This window comes from Erythrolamprus reginae, chromosome 1 (genome assembly GCF_031021105.1).
Source record: "Erythrolamprus reginae isolate rEryReg1 chromosome 1, rEryReg1.hap1, whole genome shotgun sequence".
Classification (NCBI taxonomy): domain Eukaryota; kingdom Metazoa; phylum Chordata; class Lepidosauria; order Squamata; family Dipsadidae; genus Erythrolamprus; species Erythrolamprus reginae.
Genome location: NC_091950.1, coordinates 35738923 through 35762759, shown reverse-complemented (window position 1 = coordinate 35762759; position 23837 = coordinate 35738923). Strand labels below are relative to the sequence as shown.

General features: G+C 42.0%; 1 protein-coding gene across 1 annotated transcript in view; it reads right to left on the bottom strand.

Annotated features, from left to right (window-relative positions):
• Positions 1-449: 449 nt before the first annotated feature.
• Positions 450-23837, bottom strand: part of ERO1A (endoplasmic reticulum oxidoreductase 1 alpha) — a 53198-nt gene continuing 29810 nt past the window's right edge. Inside the window, exons 10-16 of the mRNA XM_070749402.1 lie at positions 22360-22386; positions 22135-22227; positions 15087-15333; positions 4544-4613; positions 4031-4117; positions 1708-1841; positions 450-993 (exon numbers count right to left, since the gene is read on the bottom strand). Of these exons, the coding sequence (XP_070605503.1) occupies positions 933-993; positions 1708-1841; positions 4031-4117; positions 4544-4613; positions 15087-15333; positions 22135-22227; positions 22360-22386 (719 nt within the window). The 3' untranslated portion in view covers positions 450-932. The remainder of the gene's footprint in view (positions 994-1707; positions 1842-4030; positions 4118-4543; positions 4614-15086; positions 15334-22134; positions 22228-22359; positions 22387-23837) is intronic.

The following is a 23837-nucleotide window of genomic DNA, read 5'->3' as shown; positions in this document are numbered from 1 at the left end:
CCCCCCAGAGATTAGGACTGCCCCCACCCTCCTTGCCTTTTGAAAGCTCCTGAAGACCCACCTATGTCGCCAAAATTGTTTTTTAACATTAGATTTGTACATATTGTATTGGTGTTGTGAGCTGCCCTGAGTCCTCGGAGAGGGGCTGCATACAAATCTAATAAATTATTATTATTATTAATTATTATTATTGAATTATGTGTATAGGTCGGTTCCGGCATTTTACCCGAGATTATTTAAGGACACTGAAGCAGAGAGTAATTTTTGTTAGGAGGCTGTTATGTACTGTTATGTAAGCTGAAGAGATTCTAATCGTGTGTTTAAATGAGGCATTTTATCATGCAGTTGCTTTGCAGGGAATCCAAGTGATGTCATCAGGGCTCGTTTGTAACCATGGTTTTGGTTTTTTTCTTCATCTAGTCTTTTCCTTCCACAAATAGAAAAATATATAGAATAGCTGCACTTTGCCTTTTTATTAGTAGCAGATAAGATCCTTCAGGCTGGAAGAAAGCTTGTAAACAAGGGGGGAGGAACCTGAAGTCCTTCACATATTGGTGAACTACAACTCCCAGCATCTCTCACTAAATGCTAATAAAGCCTGGTGGGAGTTGTAGTTCAGCAATTATCAGGAAGGATACAATTCAATCTTCCCTCATAATGTGTGTGTGTGTGTGTGTATATGGTTTTTTTTAAACAATGTATAAGGCCAACAGCTGATGTAAATCCTGCTATGGAAGAAAAATCCTTCATGAATACTTCATCTACCTCAGAGCCAAATATAAACTTGTAAGATAGAGAATGTGACCAATTTTTATGATCATGTTGACTTAGCTCTTCTTGCCAAGAATGGGATCATGCCGGCACACACCAGCAGGAATCACTCTGAGCCCAAACTGCAGAAAAGAAGGAAGTTGGTCTCCATCAGGGCCAATTCACTGAAGAGGGCGTAAGAGTTCCTTGAAGTTTTCTAATTCTTTAACGCTTGTTGAAATCCTGCATCGGACAATGAGAAAATATATATATATATTTGGATACTAAAGCGTAGCATGGCATCTCTATTCAGCTAATCTAGAAGAAACATAGAAGACCGATGGCAGAAAAAGACCCCATGGTCCATCTAGTCTGCCCTTATACTATGTCCTGTATTTTATCTTACAATGGATATAGGTTTATCCCAGGAATGTTTAAATTCAGTTACTGTGGATTTACCAACCATGTCTGCTGGAAGTTTGTTCCAAGCATCTACTACTCTTTCAGTGAAATAATATTTTCTCATGTTGCTTCTGATCTTTCCCCCAACTAACTTCAGATTGTGTCCCCTTGTTCTTGTGTTCACTTTCCTATTAAAAACACTTCCCTCCTGAACCTTATTTAACCCTTTAACATATTTAAATGTTTCGATCATGTCCCCCCTTTTCCTTCTGTCTTCCAGACTATACAGATTGAGTCCATTAAGTTTTTCCTGATACGTTTTATGCTTAAGACCTTCCACCATTCTTGTAGCCCCTCTTTGGACCCGTTCAATTTTGTCAATATCTTTTTGTAGGTGAGGTCTCCAGAACTGAACACAGTATTCCAAATGTGGTCTCACCAGCTCTCTATATAAGGGGATCACTTTATATAAGAGACTGTGGGAAGGAGGAGAAACATATTTTGAGAATGTGGGACACTGATTTTCATCTTTCAAATAGAAAGTGTCGAACTCACCTCCCAAAAGCATTGAAGAGGGACACAATCTCCTGCCTTGTTAGATGAAAATCATGCGAAGGACCTTTTTCTGGTATATTTTCTATCAGTTTTTCAGAAAACAGGATCTTCAGTGCTGTTCCCAAGCCCTGAGTCTGTACATAGCAGGAAACAAAATTCAACTAAACATCACACCAGGAAGTGAGATTGTAATCACTATCAGCCTTTTTTTTAATAAAAAAAGTAAAAACTAGGCAATTTAAATAAAGTATTAAATAAATGGATGGTCCTCCAAAAACCCCATCTGATCAAATATGCAAATATTACATTAGTTAAACAATTTGAATGTAAAAAGAAAATAGAACTTCCTTGTTTTTAAATTACACAGACGAACAGACATAGACAGATGCCCTACAAATGTAGTTACTCTGCTATGTCATATACAACATGCATCGTTGGAAGGTCCAATCAATTTTATAATGTCTTGTTTTTAATAAGTAGCATTTTTTGTTTTTTTTTACTATCGAGTTTTATTTTGTACTGGTCTTCAACTGTAACAAAGATACCAGACTTTATTTGCTGAATGTCAAACTTGACCTTAGAAGAGGAATTCTAAATTGTGCATTAAAAAAAAAGTAATAATATTTTTGCTGGGATGATGTTGACCAGCAATATATCTTGCTAATTCAGTATTTGTATTAGCTACAGTTCTTTTTCTAAAAAACCCCCATCATCCTCATTAACCTAATGAGGCTCTAATTGGTGCAGAGTGGAGGAGAAGGGAAAAGATTTAAAGACAGCCAATGTTATGTAGCAGTGAAGGTGCTGGCCTAGAAATCAGAAAATGTGAATTCTAGGCCTCTTTTAGATATGATATCCATCTGAGTGACCATTCTCTCTAAGGCCAACATATTTCACAGGATTATTGATGTGGAGAAAATAGGAGGCAGGAGAACTAAGAAGTAATGCTGCTGTGAGTCTTCAGAGAAGGGTGGCATACAAATCTAAATTAATAATAATAATAATAATAATAATAATAATAATAATAATAATAATAATAATAATAAAGACATGATGCTGTGGCACAGATGATCCACTGGAACATGTGCCAGAACTCCATCTACCAGTGGCAAAGAACTGGTGGGATCATAAGCCCGAAAAAGTGGTCGAAAATGAGCAAGCAAAACTACTGTGGGACTTCCGATTACAGACTGACCGAATTCTGAAGCATAACATACCAGACATCCTGATTGTGGAGAAAAAGAAAGTTTGGATCACCGACATCGCAATCCCAGGGGGCAGCAGAATTGAGGAAAAGCAGCTAGAGAAATTAGTGAAATACGAAGATCTAAAAATCGAGCTGCAACGACTCTGGCATAAGCCAGTGAAAGTGGTCCCAGTGGTACTTGGCACGCTGGGCGCAGTGCCAAAGGATCTCAGCGGACATTTGAAGACCATTGGAATTGACAAAATCTCCATCTGTCAATTGCAAAAGGCCGCTTTACTGGGATCGGCAAACATAATTCGCCGCTACATCACGCAGTCCTAGGTGCTTGGGAAGCACCCGACTGGTGATGAAATACGAAATCCAGCATAGTGATCTCGTTTGCTGTGTTATATTGACATAATAATAATAATAATAATAATAATAATAATAATAATAATAATAATAATACGAGTATTATTATTATTAATAATAATAATAATAATAATAATAATAATAATAATAATAATACCGGTAATAATAATAATAATGTTCGTCATTAGGAACTATATATAAAAAGGGGAGGGGGATAAATGTATAATAATATAAGCAGGCGGGGGTTGCTACTTACCGCTGCTACTGTGTCGCTGGCGTGCATGGGCGCATTTGCTTCTGTGCATGCGCAAGAAGTAAAATCTCGCAAGAGGACACACGTAGAAGATTTTGGTTATTTTTTTGCTTCCCCGCATGCGCAGAAGAAAAATATTGCCGAAATCTTGCACATGCATTGACGTCCTCCCATGAGATTTCATTTCCTGTGCATGCGCAGAAGCAAAATCTCACTGGGGCACATGCCTGTGCATGCCAGCGATGCAGAGCTACACACGTAGCTCCATTTTTGCTACCGGTATGCAGTGTGGCCCGTACCAGCTAGTAACCCAATACAGAATATATGACCTCGCGATGGCCAAGAGCAGGGATGTTGAAGACAGACAGATGGGCTAATTCTGGGCGCATAAGATCAAGGCTTGACAACAAATGCACACAAAGTCAGCATTGAGAAGACAGCAACAGAAGACAATGCCACCACCGCAAAGAAGCTAAAGAAACTGGAAAGGAAAAAAGAGGGGAATAATTTACCTGCAGTTTCCCCCAAAGGCGACATTTCAGGCATTCTACACAATCCATGATCCTTGAAATGTTCTTAAAATGGAACCTAAATTCCTCCTGAGAAAGAATAAATGAACTAATGAATTGATGATTTTAAAAAGTCCCTCATTATCTTTGATTTGAATCTGCAGCATTTCTCTCATTCAATATTTTAGCTCAGTGATGGCGAACCAATGGCACGGATGCCACAGGTGGCACATAGAACCTACTCCACATATTTTTGTATAGAGGGCCCAATGAGCCAAAAAGAACTTTATTCTCCTCAACCAGAAGCTGGTTAGGATATTTTACTGTTTGATGATGTAATTTCTAATTAATATCTAATTGGAATATTTTATAGTATCTACAGTATATCATCTTAGCAAACTAGATTTAGAGTCTTCACTGCTACAAATGCAATCCTGTATCAAGAGTTTTTGCTTTTGGGTCCAGCTGAGCTTACAAACAAAATGTATTTCCCCCCAGAAAGTGACTTAATTTTACCTTTAACTTGGCAGCTTCTTTCTGGTTTCCAGCAAAAAGTGAATTTTCATCAAAGTGCAAAGGAAAAGATCTGAAGCAGAAGACAAAGACTATTAATAATGAAGGTCTTTCATTGTAGAAGAGAATGAAAAAATTCTGTCCATCAGCAGTACTTTCAGTAGTTCTTTTAAGGCTTTTTTTCTGTTGGTTTCTACTGTAGCTGGAATCTTAAGTTTCTACTGACATTTTGAGATCCATGTGCTATTGTCATTTGCCTTCAGGGCTACACCTTGTATTTCACAAAGTTTGCAATTCATTACAGTGAACCTTGTTGAAAGCTGATTGCCTTCAGCAACTGTGCTGGGGATGACAATCATAAATTAAATATACCTTTGATTCAATGCTACCCAAACTCCATTGCGACACTAATCAAGAGAGACTAGCATATTTATCTTTTAACCCTTAATTGCAGTTGGAATGAAGACAAGTTTAACTAGGATCAGAAACAGCATTGAAAACCTATGTTACTTTAGAGCAGTGTTTCCCAACCTTGGCAACTTGAAGATATTTGGACTTCAACTCCCAGAATTCCCCAACCAGCGAATGCTGGCTGGGGAATTCTGGGAGTTGAAGTCCAAATATCTTCAAGTTGCCAAGGTTGGGAAACACTGCTTTAGAGCAGTGTTTTTCAACCAGTGTGCCGCAGCACACTAGTGTGCCGTGAGACATGCTCAGGTGTGCCGCGAAGCTCAGAGAGAGAAAGAAAACAAGAGAGAGAGAAAGAGAAAGAAAGCAAGAGAGGGAGGGAGGGAAGGCGAGAGAGAGAAAGACATAGAGGGAGGTAGGGAGGGGGAGAGAAAGAGCGCAAAAAAGAGAGGAAGGAAGGAAGGAAGAGAAAGAAAGAGGGATGGAGAGAGAGAAAGAAAGAGGACGGAAGGGAGAGAAAGAGGGAGAGAGAAATAGAGCGAAAGGGAGGAAGAGAGAGAATTTTTTTGTCCAAACCTTTTTTTAGGACACACACCCCGCCCCACTCAATGTGCCCCAGGGTTTCGTAAATGTAAAAAATGTGCTGCGGCTCAAAAAAGGTTGAAAATCACTGCTTTAGAGGATACTGCAGAAAAAACAATTGCTGCCAACCTGCCTTCCATTGAGGATCTGTATACTGCACGAGCCAAAAAGAGGGTGGGGAAAATATTTACTGACCCCTCGCATCCTGGACACAAACTGTTTCAACTCCTTCCCTCAAATCATCGCTACAGAGCACTGCACACTAAGACAACTAGACACAAGAACAGTTTTTCCCTGAACGCCATCACTCTACTAAATAAATAATTCCCTCAATACTGTCAGATTTTTTACTAAATCCGCACTTCTATTTCTACTAGTTTTTCTCATCATTCCTATCATCCTTTTCCTCCCACTTAGGACTGTGTGACTGTAACTTGTTGCTTGTATCCTAAGATTTTTAATAATATCGATTGTTTCTTCATTGCTTATTTGACCCCTATGATAATCATTAAGTGTTGTACCACATGATTCTTGACAAATGTATCTTTTTCTTTCATGTACGCTGAGAGCATATGCACCAAAGACAAATTCCTTGTGTGTGCAATCACACTTGGCCAATAAAATTCTATTCTATTCTATTCTATTCCATTCCATTCCATTCTATTCTAAAACAATATAATTTTAAAAGTTACAATCATCCACCCCAAACTGAGAACTTATACTGATATTAGAACTGCTAAATCTTGGTAGCAAAAATCCAGACAAATAAATGCTAGCGAAGAGTTTTACCAAGGAAAGCTGTTCCACTGAATAATAACTCTCATGGTTGGTTTGTATCTTTCCCTATCAAATATCTATTGGTTCTTGTTCTATTCTCAGGCACTATGGAAAATAAATCCACCCCCATTCAAATATTGGAAGACTACTATTGGTTTTCCCCTTAACAAGATGACAATGAAATCTAGCCTTTTTCATCTATATATTAACCTTAAAATCAGATATGCACACTGTGAAATTTTGAAAGGATTTTGATTGATTTAAAAGTGCAGGGTGTGATGGAGCTAAAATTAGCATACCTAGTCCCAGATTGCTTGTTCTATTGTTATTTAGTTAACTTCTCTGCCTTCCATCTCACCAAAGGGTCTCATTTGGTAAGATTTGTGGCTCGTATGATGGAATCTATTTATAATAAAGAAAAAATGGGACAGATAGTTCTAAAAAGGTACAGAGAACTTGCACTACTTAAGAAGCAGTGCCCCATTTCAGTTTGAGCGAAAAAACCTTTCCTGAGTGGGCTGCAGCTTGGAATGCCTGATTTCTATGCCCAATTCAGTGACACAATCCATCTGGAATGTTATTTTTTGCCTCTGTTACACAGTGTACAATGAATGTATCATTGTGCGTATTTATCTATCTATCTATCTATCTATCTATCTATCTATCTATCTATCTATCTATTAGATTTGTATGCCACCCCTCTCCGCAGACTCGGGGCGGCTAACAACAGTAAAAAGACAATATAAACAAATCTAATATTAAAAGTAATTTAAAAAACCCCAATTTAAAGAACCAATCATACATACAGACATACCATGCATAAATTTTATAAGCCTAGGGGGAAGGGAATATCTCAATTCCCCCATTCCTGACGACAGAGGTGGGTTTTAAGAAGCTTACATAAGGCAAGGAGGGTGGGGGCAACTCTAATATCTGGAGGGAGTTGGTTCCAGAGGGTCGGGGCCGCCACAGAGAAGGCTCTTCCCCTGGGTCCCACCAAACGGCATTGTTTAGTCGACGGGACCCGGAGAAGGCCCACTCTGTGGGACCTAACTGGTCACTGGGATTCGTGCGGCAGAAGACAGTCCCAGAGATTATCAAATAAATGGGTTACAAGCTTTATTTTAAATTCTTGGTTCCTCATATTCGGTGTAGAGGTGAAGGCATCAGGCTAGAAGCCAGGAAACTGTGAGTTTTAGTCTAAAGTGACCAGACGTCCCGCTTTTGGTGGGACAGTCCCGCTTTTGAACAATATTGTCCCGGGTCGTGCGGTGTTTTTAAAAAGTCCCGATTTTTAAAAAACAGGACATCTGGTCACCTTAGCTTTGGAGAATATAACGTACGACAATTTAGTGTGCATTCAAAGTGACAATAAAGTTATTTCTAAAATTTCTTAAGTTTTCTAAAAGTACTACGGGGAACTCCGGGAGTTGGAATTCCCCACACGCCTTTAAAGCCGCCGAGGTTGAGGAAAAAGACGGTGTGATGGAACACGAGAAACCCCACGTGACTTTCCACTTTCACCCCGTCTCCTCAAAGAAGATGCCCTCGCCCACCCGGCCCTCCTCGTCCACGTGGGGGCCCCGAGCCTCCCCGCGGATGCCGCTGAAGCCGCCACCCTCCTCAGCAAGCGGCCCTACACTGTCCGGGCCAGGAGGAACCACAACCCCACCCGCAGCTGCTGTCCTAAAGGTATTTTTACATACATACACATACACAAAAAGTCATCCTCCCCCCCGTCCCCCGGCAATGGTGTCCCACTGTAGGTATGAAAACCAAGTTGATGACTTTGGATCCATCACCAAAATGCTATGAGTTCTAGTCCTATCTATCTATCTATCTATCTATCTATCTATCTATCTATCTATCTATCTATCTATCATCTATCTATCTATCATCTATCTTATTTATTTATTTATTATTTATTACTTAGATTTGTATGCCGCCCCTCTCCGAAGACTCGAGGCGGCTCACAACATGTAAAAACAAATCATAAGCAATCAGGCAAATTTAAAATATTTAAATATTTAAAAAAACCCATATGCTAACAGTCACACACACAGACATACCATGCATAAATTAAACGTGCCCAGGGGGAGATGTTTCAGTTCCCCCATGCCTGACGGCAAAGGTGGGTTTTAAGGAGTTTACGGAAGGCAGGAAGAGTAGGGGCAGTTCTAATCTCCGGGGGGAGTTGGTTCCAGAGGGCCGGGGCCGCCACAGAGAAGGCTCTTCCCCTGGGGCCCGCCAACCGACATTGTTTAGTTGACGGGACCCGGAGAAGGCCCACTCTGTGGGACCTAATCGGTCGCTGGGATTCGTGCGGCAGGAGGCGGTCTCGGAGATATTCTGGTCCGATGCCATGAAGGGCTTTAAAGGTCATAACCAACACTTTGAATTGTGACCGGAAATTGATCGGCAACCAATGCAGACTGCGGAGTGATGGTGAAACATGGGCATACCTAGGTAGGCCCATGACTGCTCTCGCAGCTGCATTTTGCACGATCTGAAGTTTCCGAACACTTTTCAAAGGTAGCCCCATGTAGAGAGCATTACAGTAGTTGAACCTCGAGGTGATGAGGGCATGAGTGACTGTGAGCAATGAGTCCCGGTCCAGATAGGGCCGCAACTGGTGCACCAGGCGAACCTGGGCAAACGCCCCCCTCGCCACAGCTGAGAGATGTTGTTCTAATGTGAGCTGTGGATCGAGGAGGACGCCCAAGTTGCGGACCCTCTCTGAGGGGGTCAATAATTCCCCCCCCCAGGGTGATGGACGGACAGATGGGATTGTCCTTGGGAGGCAGAACCCACAGCCACTCCGTCTTATCCGGGTTGAGCTTGAGTCTGTTGACACCCATCCAGGCCCCAACAGCCTCCAGGCACTGGCACATCACTTCCACCGCTTCGTTGACTGGGCATGGGGTGGAGATGTAAAGCTGGGTATCATCCGCATATTGATGATACCTCACCCCATGTCCTTGGATGATCTCGCCCAGCGGTTTCATGTAGATGTTGAATAGCAGGGGGGAGAGGACCGACCCCTGAGGCACCCCACAAGGGAGAAACCTAGGAGTCGACCTCTGGCCCCCCACTAACACCGACTGCGACCGGCCAGAGAGGTAGGAGGAGAACCACTGAAGGACAGTGCCTCCCACTCCCAACCCCTCCAGCCGGTGCAGAAGGATACCATGGTCGATGGTATCGAAAGCCGCTGAGAGGTCAAGGAGCACCAGGACAGAGGATAAACCCCTGTCCCGGGCCCGCCAGAGATCATCCATCAACGCGACCAAAGCGGTTTCCGTGCTGTAACCGGGCCTGAAACCCGACTGCTGGGGACCTAGATAATCGGCTTCTTCCAAGGACCGCTGGAGCTGGAGTGCCACCACCTTCTCGACAACCTTCCCCATAAAGGGAAGGTTGGAGACTGGACGATAGTTGTTAAGTACGGCTGGGTCCAGGGAGGGCTTCTTGAGGAGGGGGCGCACAAGCGCTTCTTTATAGAGTGATGGAAAAACTCCCCTCCCCAAGGAAGCGTTGGTAATCTCCTGGGCCCAGCTCCGTGTCACCTCCCTGCTGGCCGAAACCAACCAGGAGGGACACGGATCCAGTAAACAGGTGGCGGAACTCACAGCTCCAATGGCCTTGTCCACTTCATCAGGTGTCACCAGATCAAACTCTTCCCAGACAGGTGGACAAGTACGTGCCCCAGTCACCTCGACTGACTCGTTGTCAGTCGACTCTGTTTTACAATTGGAGTCGAGGTCGGCTCGGATCCGAGCGACTTTATCAGCGAAAAACGTGTTAAAGTTCTCGGCACTACTCTGTAAGGGCTCCCCAACTCCCCCCTGGTTAAGAAGGGAGCGGGTCACCCTAAACAGAGCGGCCGGGCGGGATTCCGCTGATGCAATCAAGGCGGCATGGTACGCGCATCTTGCCGCCTTGAGCGCCACTTTGTAAGTCTTAATAAAAGCTCTTACAAGTGTTCGGTCGGATTCAGACCTACTCTTCCTCCATCGCTTCTCTAGATGTCTCTTCTGGCGTTTCAACTCCCGGAGCTCCTCGTTGAACCATGGAGCTCTACGGGGTCTAGCACCTCGGAGAGGTCGCAAAGGCGCAATCCGGTCAAGAGCCTCCGCTGCGGCCTTGTTCCAGGCTTCCGCAAGAGACTCTGCCGAACTGTGGACAAGTGCCTCTGGTATAACCCCAAGCGCCGTCTGAAAGCCCTCAGGGTCCATCAGGCGTCTGGGGCGGAACATCTTAATTGGTTCCGCCTCCCTGCGGGGAAGGATTGGAGCCAGGAAGTCAAGCCGTAGTAGGAAATGGTCTGACCATGACAAAGGCAACGCATCTAAGCCCCTTAGTCTCAGACCATTACTCAGTTGCTCAGAAAGGAATACCATGTCAGGTGCGTGCCCTCCCTCGTGAGTCGGACCCTGAACTACTTGAGTCAGGTCCATGGCTGTCATGGTGGCCATGAACTCCTGTGCCAACCCAGAGGTTTCGCCGAGTGACGGCAGATTGAAGTCCCCCAGGACAATAAGTCCGGGGAACTCCACCGCCAACCCGGCTACCTCCTCGAGTAGCACAGGCAGGGCTTTTGACACGCAGCTGGGAGGCAGGTACGTGAGAAATAAGCCCACCTGAACCCCTAAGTCCAACTTCATCAAGAGAGACTCGCAACCCGCAATTTCCGGAGCAATGAGTCCACGCAGGCAAAGGCTCTCCCTGGCAACAATAGCCACTCCTTCCCCCCTTCCCTGGGGTCGAGGTTGATGCCATATCTGAAACCCGGCTGGGCAAATTTCAGAGAGGGGAACACCTCCCTCCGGGCCCAGCCAGGTTTCAGTAATACAAGCCAGGTCGGCCTCCTCATCCAGGATCAGGTCCCGGATGAGGAGAGCTTTATTTACCACCGACCTGGCATTGAACAGCAGCAACCTGAGCCCAGGGCCAGAGTTACACTCATCACCAGTACCCAAGATTGGGTTCACAGAGCCGGAACAAGGGACCGTTATTAAGCAACGGTCCCTCGTTCCCCTGGAACGGCTAACTCTGTGACCCCCACCGTATCTGCCTCTCCCCAGCAACACAGGAATATTCCGACCCTCTGCCACCCCAGAGATCGGTGCCCCCTCCTCTCCTGTCTCCCGGGCGTCAGGTGGGCCAAATCTATCATTCATACTACTATCAATCATCTCATCCATACCATAACCCCACCCACCCCCGCCAACCCAATCATTATGCCAGTCATTCCACTCATAGCCACAAGCATCTATCTATCTATCTATCTATCATCTATCTATCTATCATCTATCTATCTATCTATCTATCTATCTATCTATCATCTATCTATCTATCATCTATCTATCTATCTATCATCTATCATCTATCTATCTATCTATCATCTATCTATCTATCTATCTATCTATCTATCATCTATCTATCTATCTATCTATCTATCTATCTATCATCTATCTATCTATCTATCTATCATCTATCTATCTATCTATCATCTATCTATCTATCTATCTATCATCTATCTATCTATCTATCTATCTATCTATCTATCATCATCTATCTATCTATCTATCATCTATCTATCTATCTATCATCATCTATCTATCTATCTATCTATCTATCTATCTATCTATCTATCTATCTATCTATCTATCTATCTATCTATCTATCTATTTATTGGATTTGTATGCCGCCCCTCTCCGCAGACTCGGGGCGGCTAACAACAGTGACAAAAAACAGCATGTAACAATCCAATACTAAACAACTAACAAACCCCTTATTATAAAACCAAACATACATACAAACATACCATGCGTAAATTGTAAGGCCTAGGGGGAAAGAGCATCTCAGTCCCCCCCATGCCTGACGGCAGAGGTGGGTTTTAAGGAGCTTAGGAAAGGCGAGGAGGGTGGGGGCAATTCTAATCTCTGGGGGGAGTTGGTTCCAAAGGGCCGGTGCCGCCACAGAGAAGGCTCTTCCCCTGGGTCCCGCCAAATGACATTGTTTAGTTGACGGGACCCGGAGAAGGCCAACTCTGTGGGACCTAACTGGTCGCTGGGATTTGTGCAGCAGAAGACAGTCCCTGAGATAATCTAGTCCGGTGCCATGAAGGGCTTTATAGGTCATAACCAACACTTTGAATTGTGACCGGAAACTGATCGGCAACCAATGCAGACTGCGGAGTGTTGGTGTAACATGGGCATATTTGCGGAAGCCCATGATCGCTCTCGCAGCTGCATTCTGCACGATCTGAAGTTTCCGAACACTTTTCAAAGGTAGCCCCATGTAGAGAGCGTTACAGTCGTCTAACCTCGAGGTGATAAGGGCACGAGTGACTGTGAGCAATGACTCCTGGTCCAAATAGGGCCGCAACTGGTGCACCAGGCAAACCTGGGCAAACGCCCCGCTCGCCACAGCTGAAAGTCAGCTGGGTAACCTTGGGGTTGGGTTCCTCCTGGTTCAGACCAGATCGCCCGAACTGACCCGTTGCTGGTGTAATTTTGGTGTCACAGATTCGGTTTGGGCGGTGCTGGGCTGTGGACGCCGCCATCTTTCCCCCCCCCCAATTTTCAGCAAATTTTTCTGTGATCTGATGACTTCTCCTCATCCTATGCTTCAAAAAAGCCCTCCTGCCACTCTCGGGTTAATTCCAACCTTTAATTCTTCACCCAAAGCACATCTGAGTAGCTGCTCAGCTGTGTTTCAAGCAGAATCTACCCTCTGAGTGTGCTCGGAAGTGAAATTGCGCGAAGGGACATCACGATGCGAACCAATGGCGAAAGTAAGTGGAATCCTGGATAACTTTTGTCTAATCCCCTGGTTCCCAATGTGGGGCTCATGCCCCACAGGGGGGGAATTTCATTTTTAATGGGGGCAATTGGAACCTTGTTCAAACCTAGTTACATAGAAACATAGAAACATAGAAGTCTGACAGCAGAAAAAGACCTCATGGTCCATCTAGTCTGCCCTTATACTATTTTCTGTATTTTATCTTAGGATGGATATGTGTTTATCCCAGGCATGTTTAAATTCAGTTACTGTGGATTTATCTACCACGTCTGCTGGAAGTTTGTTCCAAACATCTACTACTCTTTCAGTAAAATAATATTTTCTCATGTTGCTCTTGATCTTTCCCCCAACTAACTTCAGATTGTGTCCCCTTGTTCTTGTGTTCACTTTCCTATTAAAAACACTTCCCTCCTGGACCTTATTTAACCCTTTAACATATTTAAATGTTTCGATCATGCCCTCCCTTTTCCTTAGTTAATGACCTTTTAGGCTTCCTCTACATGAGTAGTTCACTTTTTGAATAAGAAGAATTGTATGTCATGGGCGGGAAGGCCTCAGGATTTTAGAGATGCTTAGGTGGGGCACGGCCAAAAAATGGTTGGGAACCACTGGCCTAATCCCTGTCACTCAACCCAACGCTCTTCATAGGGTAGTTGTTGTGAGAGAAATAGGAGGAGGAAGGAGTATTAGCTATGTTAGCTGCCTTGAGTTATTTATCAAAATAATACAGATGGGAAACAAATACAACATTTTAATCCTTTAGTGGTTAGGATGAAGAAAAGGCTGTAATTTTCAGATGCTTCAAAACATGAATAGATTTATAATATTATTTATCATTTTCTCAATACTGTTCTAACAATCAAAAAGTTATTTACAATGCTTTTTAGCGACTTTAGTGAATAATACCTTGAATTAAATCATTGGACTAGATGATTCAATTTTGTTTGAACTGGTTACACCGGTAAAGGGAATAAAAACCTGCTCTTTGCAGCACAATCAGGGGTGGGCTAATGCCCAGATTGGGGGGGGGGAGACACACAGTGGGGTAGCAAAAATGGTGCTCCACCCCAGAACACCCAATTTGCACTGAAAGATGTTGAAAGAAAATGCAGGGTGTCCTGCACAAGCCACGCCCACAGTATGGTAGTAAAAAATTTGGTAGCTCTTCACTAAGCACAATCATCCTATCAACCCAAGGACTTTTTTAAAAAAAATCAATTTATGTCCACCCAACATCCAACTCTGTGAGACTAACAATCCATTGAAAAGAACCACTGACAAGCAAAAATGATTACAAACAGCACACCATCCTCGGGGTGACCAAAGAAACATAGAAACATAGAAGACTGATGGCAGAAAAAGACCTCATGATCCATCTAGTCTGCCCTTATACTATTTTCTGTATTTTATCTTAGGATGGATGGATCCCAGGCATGTTTAAATTCAGTTACTGTGGATTTATCAACCACATCTGCTGGAAGTTTGTTCCAAGGATCTACTACTCTTTCAGTAAAATAATATTTCCTCATGTTGCTTTTGATCTTCCCCCCAACTAACTTCAGATTGTGTCCCCTTGTTCTTGTGTTCACTTTCCTATTAAAAACACTTCCCTCCTGGACCTTATTTAACCCTTTAACATATTCAAATGTTTTGATCATGTCCCGTCTTTTCCTTCTGTCCTCCAGACTATACAGATTGAGTTCATTAAGTCTTTCCTGATAAGTTTTATGCTTAAGACCTTTCACCATTTTTGTACCCCGTCTTTGGACCCGTTCAATTTTGTCAATACAGTATCTTTTTGTAGGTGAGGTCTCCAGAACTGAACACAATATTCCTAATGTGGTCTCACCAGCGCTCTATATCGCGGGATCATAATCTCCCTCTTCCTGCTTGTTATACCTCTAGCTATGCAGCCAAGCATCCTACTTGCATTTCCTACCACCTGAAGCACAGTGGAATGGATTGCACTTACTTAATTAAATGAAGAATTTCCAGGAGGTGGTTCTTGGTTTTTACATCTTGATCCTCATCCCCTGTGAAAAGCTGGAAATCTGGGCGCTCAAAAAAGGGCAAGATTTTCGAGAGGGCCCGTAACTCGATTAGATAGATGAAATACAGGTTCTTCAGCCTCCTGGGACCTTCGGCTTGTGTCAAGATCTCATCAAAACGCAGCTGGAACTCTGTAACGTTGTGCCCCCATCTCTTCTCTGCCCACGTGTCTTGCAAAAGAAAAGAAAGAGCTAAAGGTAATATTGAAGATATGGGCTCAAGAATCATTCATGGCAAGCCTCATAGAAACATAGAAGACTGACGGCAAAAAAAGACCTCATGGTCCATCTAGTCTGCCCTTATACTATTTCCTGTATTTTATCTTACAATGGATATATGTTTATCCCAGGCATGTTTAAAATCAGTTACTGTGGATTTACCAACCATGTCTGCTGCAAGTTTGTTCCAAGCATCTACTACTCTTTCAGTAAAATAATATTTTCTCATGTTGCTTTTGATCTTTCCCTCAACTAACTTCAGATTGTGTCCCCTTGTTCTTGTGTTCGCTTTCCTATTAAAAGCACTTCCCTCCTGAACCTTATTTAACCCTTTGACATATTTAAATGTTTCGATCATGTTCCCCCTTTTCCTTCAGCCTCAACCATCTCATGCTAAGCAACTTCCCAATACACAACCTGCAGATCCCCTAGACACACGATGGTGAATCCATGTCACGTGGAGCCATGTCGGACGGCACGCAAGGCATTGGCCTATGTCAGCTCCAGTGCGCATGCGCTCACTAGTCAGCAGATTTTTGGCCTTGGGGAAGGCCATTTCATTTCCACCACCCCTCAGAGTGCAAAAAGTCGCCCAACGGGCAAACAGGAAGTTTGGAAAAACGGACTTCCGGTTTACCCATTGTGCTGTTTTTCACACTCCAGGGCTTCAGGAAACTTCCCTGAAGGCTCTGGAGTGTAAAAAACAGCACAACAGACAAACCGGAAGTGTGTTTTTCCAAACTTCCTGTTTGCCCGTTTGCCCATTTTTTCACCGTCCCAGGCTTCAGTGAGGCCTATGTGCATAACTTGACGACAGGAGGGGAAGGGCAGTGCGAGGGTGCGTGCACGCGTGTGGGGGGAGAAATGTGTGTGTGCACATAGGCATGTGCTAGCACATACACAAACACCCTTTTGGCACGCGAACCAAAAAAGGTTTGTTATCACTGCCTTAGACTGTGCTGCTGAAATTCAGTCGAGGGTAGAAGGAAATACACACATCATGACTGTTGTATTTATTGCTTATATTCTGACTTGTAGAACAAATCAAAGCTATAGGAGGAAGAGGTGGCACTTGCTAATTTGTTACATCAAACTTACTTACTGTTACTGTTCCATTGTTACTTCATCAAACCCCCATAGCTTCAACCTTAAACTGTCTATTTATGTATTTATGTATTTATTTATTTATTTTTATTCATTTGTGCAATACACAAATACATAGGAAGAGAATAGACATGAGGTAATATATATGAAGATAAATGTGAAAATAGAGGAGAAGATATATGAAAGGAAGAAAATATATATGATATATGAGATAAAGAAAAGACAATTGGACAGGGAACGAAAGGCACACTAGTGCACTTATGTACGCCCCTTACTGGCCTCTTAGGAACCAGTAGAGGTCAATCGTGGATAGTCTAAGGGAGAAATGTTGGGAGTTAGGGGTTGACACTATTGAGTCCGGTAATGAGTTCCATGCTTCGACAACTCAATTGTTAAAGTCATATTTTTTACAGTCAAGTTTGGAGCGGTTCGTATTAAGTTTGAATCTGTTGCATGCTCTTGTGTTGTTGCGGTTGAAGCTGAAGTAGTCATTGACCGGTAGGACGTTGCAGCATATGATCTTGTGGGCAATACTTAAATCGTGTTTTAGGCGCCGTAGTTCTAGGCTTTCTAGACCCAGGATTGTCTACAGTATAGACATCACCCCATTCCTCAGAGGGCCATAAAGCAGCATGCCTACCATCCCTGTCCTACTGTCCCCCATTTCCTTTGTTCATATTCATATTTATACTTATACCTGCTATTTTGTACATGTTTGACAAACTAAATACATAAATAAAATAAATAAATGACATCATCACATCAGAATACCATTCTGTGGCCAAATTTTATTCTTTAAAAAGAATACTCATCCTACAACTATCTGCTGTTTTTTTCTTTTATCTATACACATAGATGGATAACTTCAATTGTATTGTAAAAAATATATACAGTATATCTAATGGGATTGATTGATTAACTGAATGATTAGCTTATTCATTCTTTCCTTGTATGGCCACTTACCTCTCAGACAGGGAATATTATTCCAGAGGGTAGGGACTGATACAGACAAAACACATTTTGTAAGTCCCATCAAATGACATCACTTAGTGCAGTGTTTCCCAACCTTGGCAACTTGAAGATATCTGGACTTCAACTCCCAGAAGTCCCCAGCCAGCATTCGCTGGCTGGGGACTTCTGGGAGTTGAAGTCCAGATATCTTCAAGTTGCCAAGGTTGGGAAACACTGACTTAGTGGATGAGATTTGAAGCATTGCCAACTTCTATATTTGGAAGGTCCCGTAAAACAGGGGTCTCCAACCTTGGTAACTTTTAAGTCTTGTGGACTTCAACTCCTAGAACTCTGAGAGTTGAAGTCTAAATATCTTCAAGTTGTCAAGGTTGGAGACCCCTGCCGTGAAAATAGGTTGTTCCTCCAGGTAAGGCACCAGGTTATAATCCAGAGGATTGTGAATTCTAGTCAGATTTTAGGCATGAAACCCAGGTGGGCAATTTTGGGCCAGTCCTTTCCCCTCAGCCCAATTCTCCTCACAGGGTTGTTTTGAGGAAATTAGGAGGAGGAAGGAGAATTGGATATGTTTGCTGCCTTGAGTTATTCATAAAAACAACAAAGGCAGGATTTTTAAAAAATCTAACCAACCCCAGACAAATTAATCAAAAAATTATATTGCTGTTTTCAAAACAACAAAACTGATCTTTTGGAAATAAAAACAAACATGAATAACTGGAATTTAAATTATAAATCTGAGATAAAAAAGGAAGAATGGCAATTGCTATGGAGTAGGAATTTCAGATTAACTATAGCAACAACATACAAAGAAAATTTGATAAAACTGTTTTATAGATGGCATATCACGCCAGCTAAATTAGCTAAAATCAATAAAAAATTATCACCTCTTTGCTGGAAGTGTCAAAAAGAGTACGGATCGTACTACCATGCATGGTGGCAGTGCGGAAAAGCTCAGATCTATTGGAAAAAAATTGGGCTCTGGATCGATGAAATTCTAGAGATAACCATAGAAAAAAGTCCAGAATGTTTCCTATTAGGGATTATACGCCAACAACTTAACCAACACCGTATTTATCTGATTATTCATATCACTACTGCAGCAAGATTAGCTTTTGGTCAAACGTGGAAAAAAGCAGAAATCCCCTAAGATGAATTAGTATTAGAAAAAATAACTCAATGTGCAGAAATGTCTAAACTGACCCTAAAAATTAAAGGTAAAGAAGACTCACAATTTTATGATTGTTGGAATTTACTCTACCACTGGTTAGAAAAAAGAAAAAAATCCTTGCTAATTACAATATGAACATGTAAAATATATATATATATATATATATATATATATATATATATATATATATACACACACATACACATACACACACACACACACACACACACATGTGTATACTGTATATATATACACATACATACATACATACATATATCCCTGATGAAAACAAAAAGAACAAGTAAGATAATGTTATGATTTACTAAATGAGTTGAATGTCTAAAAAAACCCAAACTGTTTTTTTTTCTTTTTCGATAAAAACTGTTACTGAATCTAAAGAAAATTTACATAGTTTCGGAAGAATATAGATACTGATCCTGTACACGCCTTTATTTTAATATATAGGTTTCTTTTCTCTTTTTTTCTTGTGTTTTTTATTTTCCTTATTGGATGTAATGTTTTATGTATTCTATGTACCTTGTATTATATTTTTAAATAATTTTTTTCAAAAAAAAATAAATTAAAAAAAAATCTAACCAACCCCGTGTGTCATATTGTTTTTAGAATGAATGACCTTTCTCCTTCTGGATGTCTGTATCTTTTTAGTAGTGGTTTTATAACTGTGTCTTACCTAGAATAGCCATGGACTTGAGCACTCTCATAAATCAAATCAAATCAATCAAGACTATTTCTGGTTCATATATTTGCCACCTTTCACTCACTGCAGGGAATTTTTTTTTCCCCTGGTATCTTCAAAGACAGACTTTTGTTTGCTCCCATGTGCCTTAAATTCACTGATTAGGGTAAACAGAAGACTCAGCTGCTCAGCTAGGGATCTCTTGATAGCATATGAAAAAGAAAACCATCCAGATCAGGGAAAACAACACATAAATAAAATATTAAGGAAGCTTCTTTGCCAGTAGGGCTGATCCAATTAAAGTTTCATCCTGCTAAAAGGTGAAACAAAATTCAAGACATTCTATCGTACTACCGTATTTCCCCGAAAATAAGACAGCGTCTTATATTAATTTTTGCTCCCAAAGATGTGCTGTCTTATTTTCAGGGGATGTCTTATTTTTTTTCAATAGAAACATAGAAACATAGAAGACTGACGGCAGAAAAAGACCTCATGGTCCATCTAGTCTGCCCTTATACTATTTCCTGTATTTTATCTTACAATGGATATATGTTTATCCCAGGCATGTTTAAATTCAGTTACTGTGGATTTACCAACCACGTCTGCTGGAAGTTTGTTCCAAGGATCTACTACTCTTTCAGTGAAATAATATTTTCTCACGTTGCTTTTGATCTTTCCCCCAACTAACTTCAGATTGTGTCCCCTTGTTCTTGTGTTCACTTTCCTATTAAAAGCACTTCCCTCCTGAACCTTATTTAACCCTTTGAAATATTTAAATGTTTCGATCATGTCCCCCCTTTCGCTTCTGTCCTCCAGACTATACAGATTGAGTTCATGAAGTCTTTCCTGATACGTTTTATGCTTAAGACCTTCCACCATTCTTGTAGCCCCTCTTTGGACCCGTTCAATTTTGTCAATATCTTTTTGTAGGTGAGGTCTCCAGAACTGAACACAGTACTCCAAATGTGGTCTCACCAGCACTCTATAAATGATTTGTATCCTGTATCCTGCTGCAGAAAAAATGCATCCAAACATGCAGCCGCGGCTGCATGGTTGGATGCATGTTGGATGTGTTTTAAATCTGATTGATGCAGCGTTTTGGGATGCAATTTAGGGACAGCAGTGTTATTCTTGACAAATGTATCTTTTTCTTTTATGTACGCTGAGAGCATATGCACCAAGACAAATACCTTGTGTGTCCAATCACACTTGGCCAATAAAATTCTATTCTATTCTATTCTGTTCTATTCTATTATATAAGTTCTGTTTGGGAATGCTGAGAAACGAAACGTCTCCTACGTCTTAAACTTTCAGGGGATGCCTTATATTAGGCAATTCTACGAAATCTCTCCTACATCTTACTTTCAGGGGTGACTTATTTTCGGGGAAACAGGGTATGATCTCATACTTCCTGTTTTATGTGTAGTTTGGCTTTTTCATCCTGCATTTGTATTGCCTCAGAACTTCTTGTAAAACTTTTTTTTCCACTGCTTTACTTGCTTCAGCCCTAACCACTTGCTAACAATGTTCCCAGCTCTTACCCACTTGCAAGTTCTTTCATTGTTACTCTCTGAGAAGAAGAATGTTTCCCAAACCCTAAGTCTTTGCAGGGTTTTCCCCATTGCTCTACTTGCTCCAACTGTTTCTTTCCAGGTGCTAATGATGTTCCCAGCTCTTACTGGCTTGCAAGCTCTTTCACTGTTACTGTCTCAGAATAAAGTTTTTTTTAAGCCCTTAACCAGGGGAGAATATAATGTGCTGAAGCTGACCAGACTAAGGATGCTAACCAGATGAATACCTGTAGTGATGGGCGAACCGAACCCGCACAATTCAGGTCCGTACCGAATTTTGCGGTGTTCAGTATGCCGAACACGAACACAAATTTTTTTCAAACTTCGGGCAAAGTTCAGGGTCGTGTTCGGCATTTGGAGTTTTGACGTCACCGGCAGGTTGCTAAAGATGCCAAGGTGATCACTTCTTGAATTCCATGGAATCCAGAAAGTGATCACCTTGGCGTCCTTAGCAACCTGCCGCTGACGTCAAAGCTCCGCCCCCGGAATCTCTTCGTGGGAAGGATTCCCCAGCTCCTTCAAAGGAAGGTCTTCACGTAAAAATAAACATGTTTATTTTTACGTGAAAGGACCACCCTTTGCTTGCAGCGCCGCTGCAGTGTCCTTTTTCGTTAAAATAACAATGTTTATTTTTACGTGAAGACCTCCCTTTGAAGGAACTGGGGAATCCCTCCCACGAAGAGATTCTGGGGGCGGAACTTTGACGTCACCGGCAGGTTGCTAAGGACGCCAAGGTGATCACTTCCTGGATTCCCAAATCCAGGAAGTGATCACCTTGGCGTCCTTAGCAACCTGCCGCTGACGTCAAAGCTCCGCCCCCGGAATCTCTTCGTGGGAGGGATTCCCCGTTTGGGTTCGAGTTCGGTTTGGGTTCGGCCGAATTTTGCGTAAAGTTCATCCGAACTTGCCGAACCCAAACACCGTTGGGTTCGCCCATCACTAAATACCTGGTAAGCAGATTCTTTTCCCTATTTTCCTCCCCAAAACCTAAGGTGTGTCTTATGCTCCAGTGCATCTTATACTCCGAAAAATACGGTAATTGAAGTTGCCATATGGATAGTCCCAAATTTACAACCATTTGTACAACAGAGTCCGGCTTCCCGAATGGGATTTTTTTTTTGCCATTTTATAAATTGGAATCTTGCCCGTTCCCCCACAAATCAACTCATTGCAGTTCACAATCATGGAACTGAAGGACACCTACAACCCATCATAAACATGAAGAAGAAAATGAGGCCACCAACCTTGCAAAAGGTATCTGGCACTGAGATGAATGTTGATGCTTGAATGAAGACCGGAAATAAGTTTGTAGAAAGCCCTCTTCTCCACACAGAGATCTGTAAGAAACATTGGAAGAAAACTATGGCCATTCCAAGGGTGGGAATTCAATTTTGCAGTGTAATCAATATTGCATCTGCAATGCAATCCACAGTGCATTAGTTAAAGGGGTTTTAAAAAAAATCAGTTACCTTGCAACCAGCTGTAAAACATATTCCCTGGAAAGAGAGAAAGAGCCATCACAAAAGTTTTCTCACAATAGAATAAAGAAAGGTTTCTATCTTGATAGCTTCGTTTGTTGCATCTAATGCCAAGGTTGACGACTAGAGTATCTGAAGATTTTTTCCAAAAGCTGGGTCTCATCTCAACATTGCATCTCATCATGACCCTGAAGTAGGTACGCCTCTACTTAAGAACTTTTCTAGATAAGAACTGGGTGTTCAAGATTTTTTTGCCTCTACTTAAGAACCATTTTCTACTTAAGAACTATTTTCTACTTAAGAACCCAAGCCCGGAAAAATTTCCCAGGAAATTTGAGAGCGGCACGAAGGCCCGGCCAGTTTTCTGCCATTCCCCCTTTAATCCTGGCCATCTCAGGCTTTTCTGGGCTGCCAGAGGAGCCTTTTGGTGGTGCTTAAGGAGGCTTTGGCAATCTGGAGCGAATGGAGCGTTTTCCTTTCTTTGGGCGCCGCCTCAGAGTCCCTCTTCTTCTTTTTTAAGCCTTAAAGTTTTGGATTTTTTTGATTCCCCTCCCCTCACCTTCTTCCTTCGGCAGCAACTGTCCTCCTCTTCTTCTTCCTCCTCCTCCCCCCACCCAAATTCCAAGCTTTTATTTCTTTCCTAATGGGTTTGCATGCATTATTTACTTTTACATTGATTCCTATGGGAAAAATTGCTTCTACTTTAAAAACTTTTTTACTTAGGAACCAGGTCACGGAACGAATTAAGTTCTTTTTTTCTTTTTTTCTTTAAATTATCTTTATTGAGTTTTACAGAAATAAAAATAGAAAAGATAAGTTGAAATAAGTCAACAGTAATTTTGTTATAAATCAGTACACTTGGCACATATACTATAAACATCACATAATATTAGAAATATTAAGGATATAAGAAAAAGAAATAGATAAAAGGGAAGTTCTTAAGTAGAGGTACCACTGTACATAAATCTCCTCTTGCTGCACATGTTAGTAAAATGATCTTAATTCTTCTTTAAGTCCAATCCTATCAGCTAATACAGGGATGTCAAACTGGATTTCTTTGAAGGCTGCATCAGCATTGTAGTTCTCCTCTGTGAGCCACCATACAAATCTTATTATTATTATTATTATTATTATTGTTGTTGTTGTTGTTGTTGTTGTTGTTGTGTGTGTGTGTGTGAGAGAGAGAGAGATGCTATGTATGCCTCCTGCAGCACCCTGCCAGCCAAAACAGGGCATGGAGGGCATACGCAGCCTCCTTGCACCCCCTTTTTGGCCAGGATGGCCTCCTACAGCACTCTGCTGGCCAAAATGGGGTGCACAGGGTTCATGCATCCCCATTACACCGAGAGAGGGGGTTTCTAACTTACCTTGCTGCCGGTCATTTCCTCCTGTGTCATGTGGACGCACCTAGTGGGCGGGTGCATGCAGAATGCTGAATTTTTAAAAAAATTCCCTCCCAAAAAAGCCAA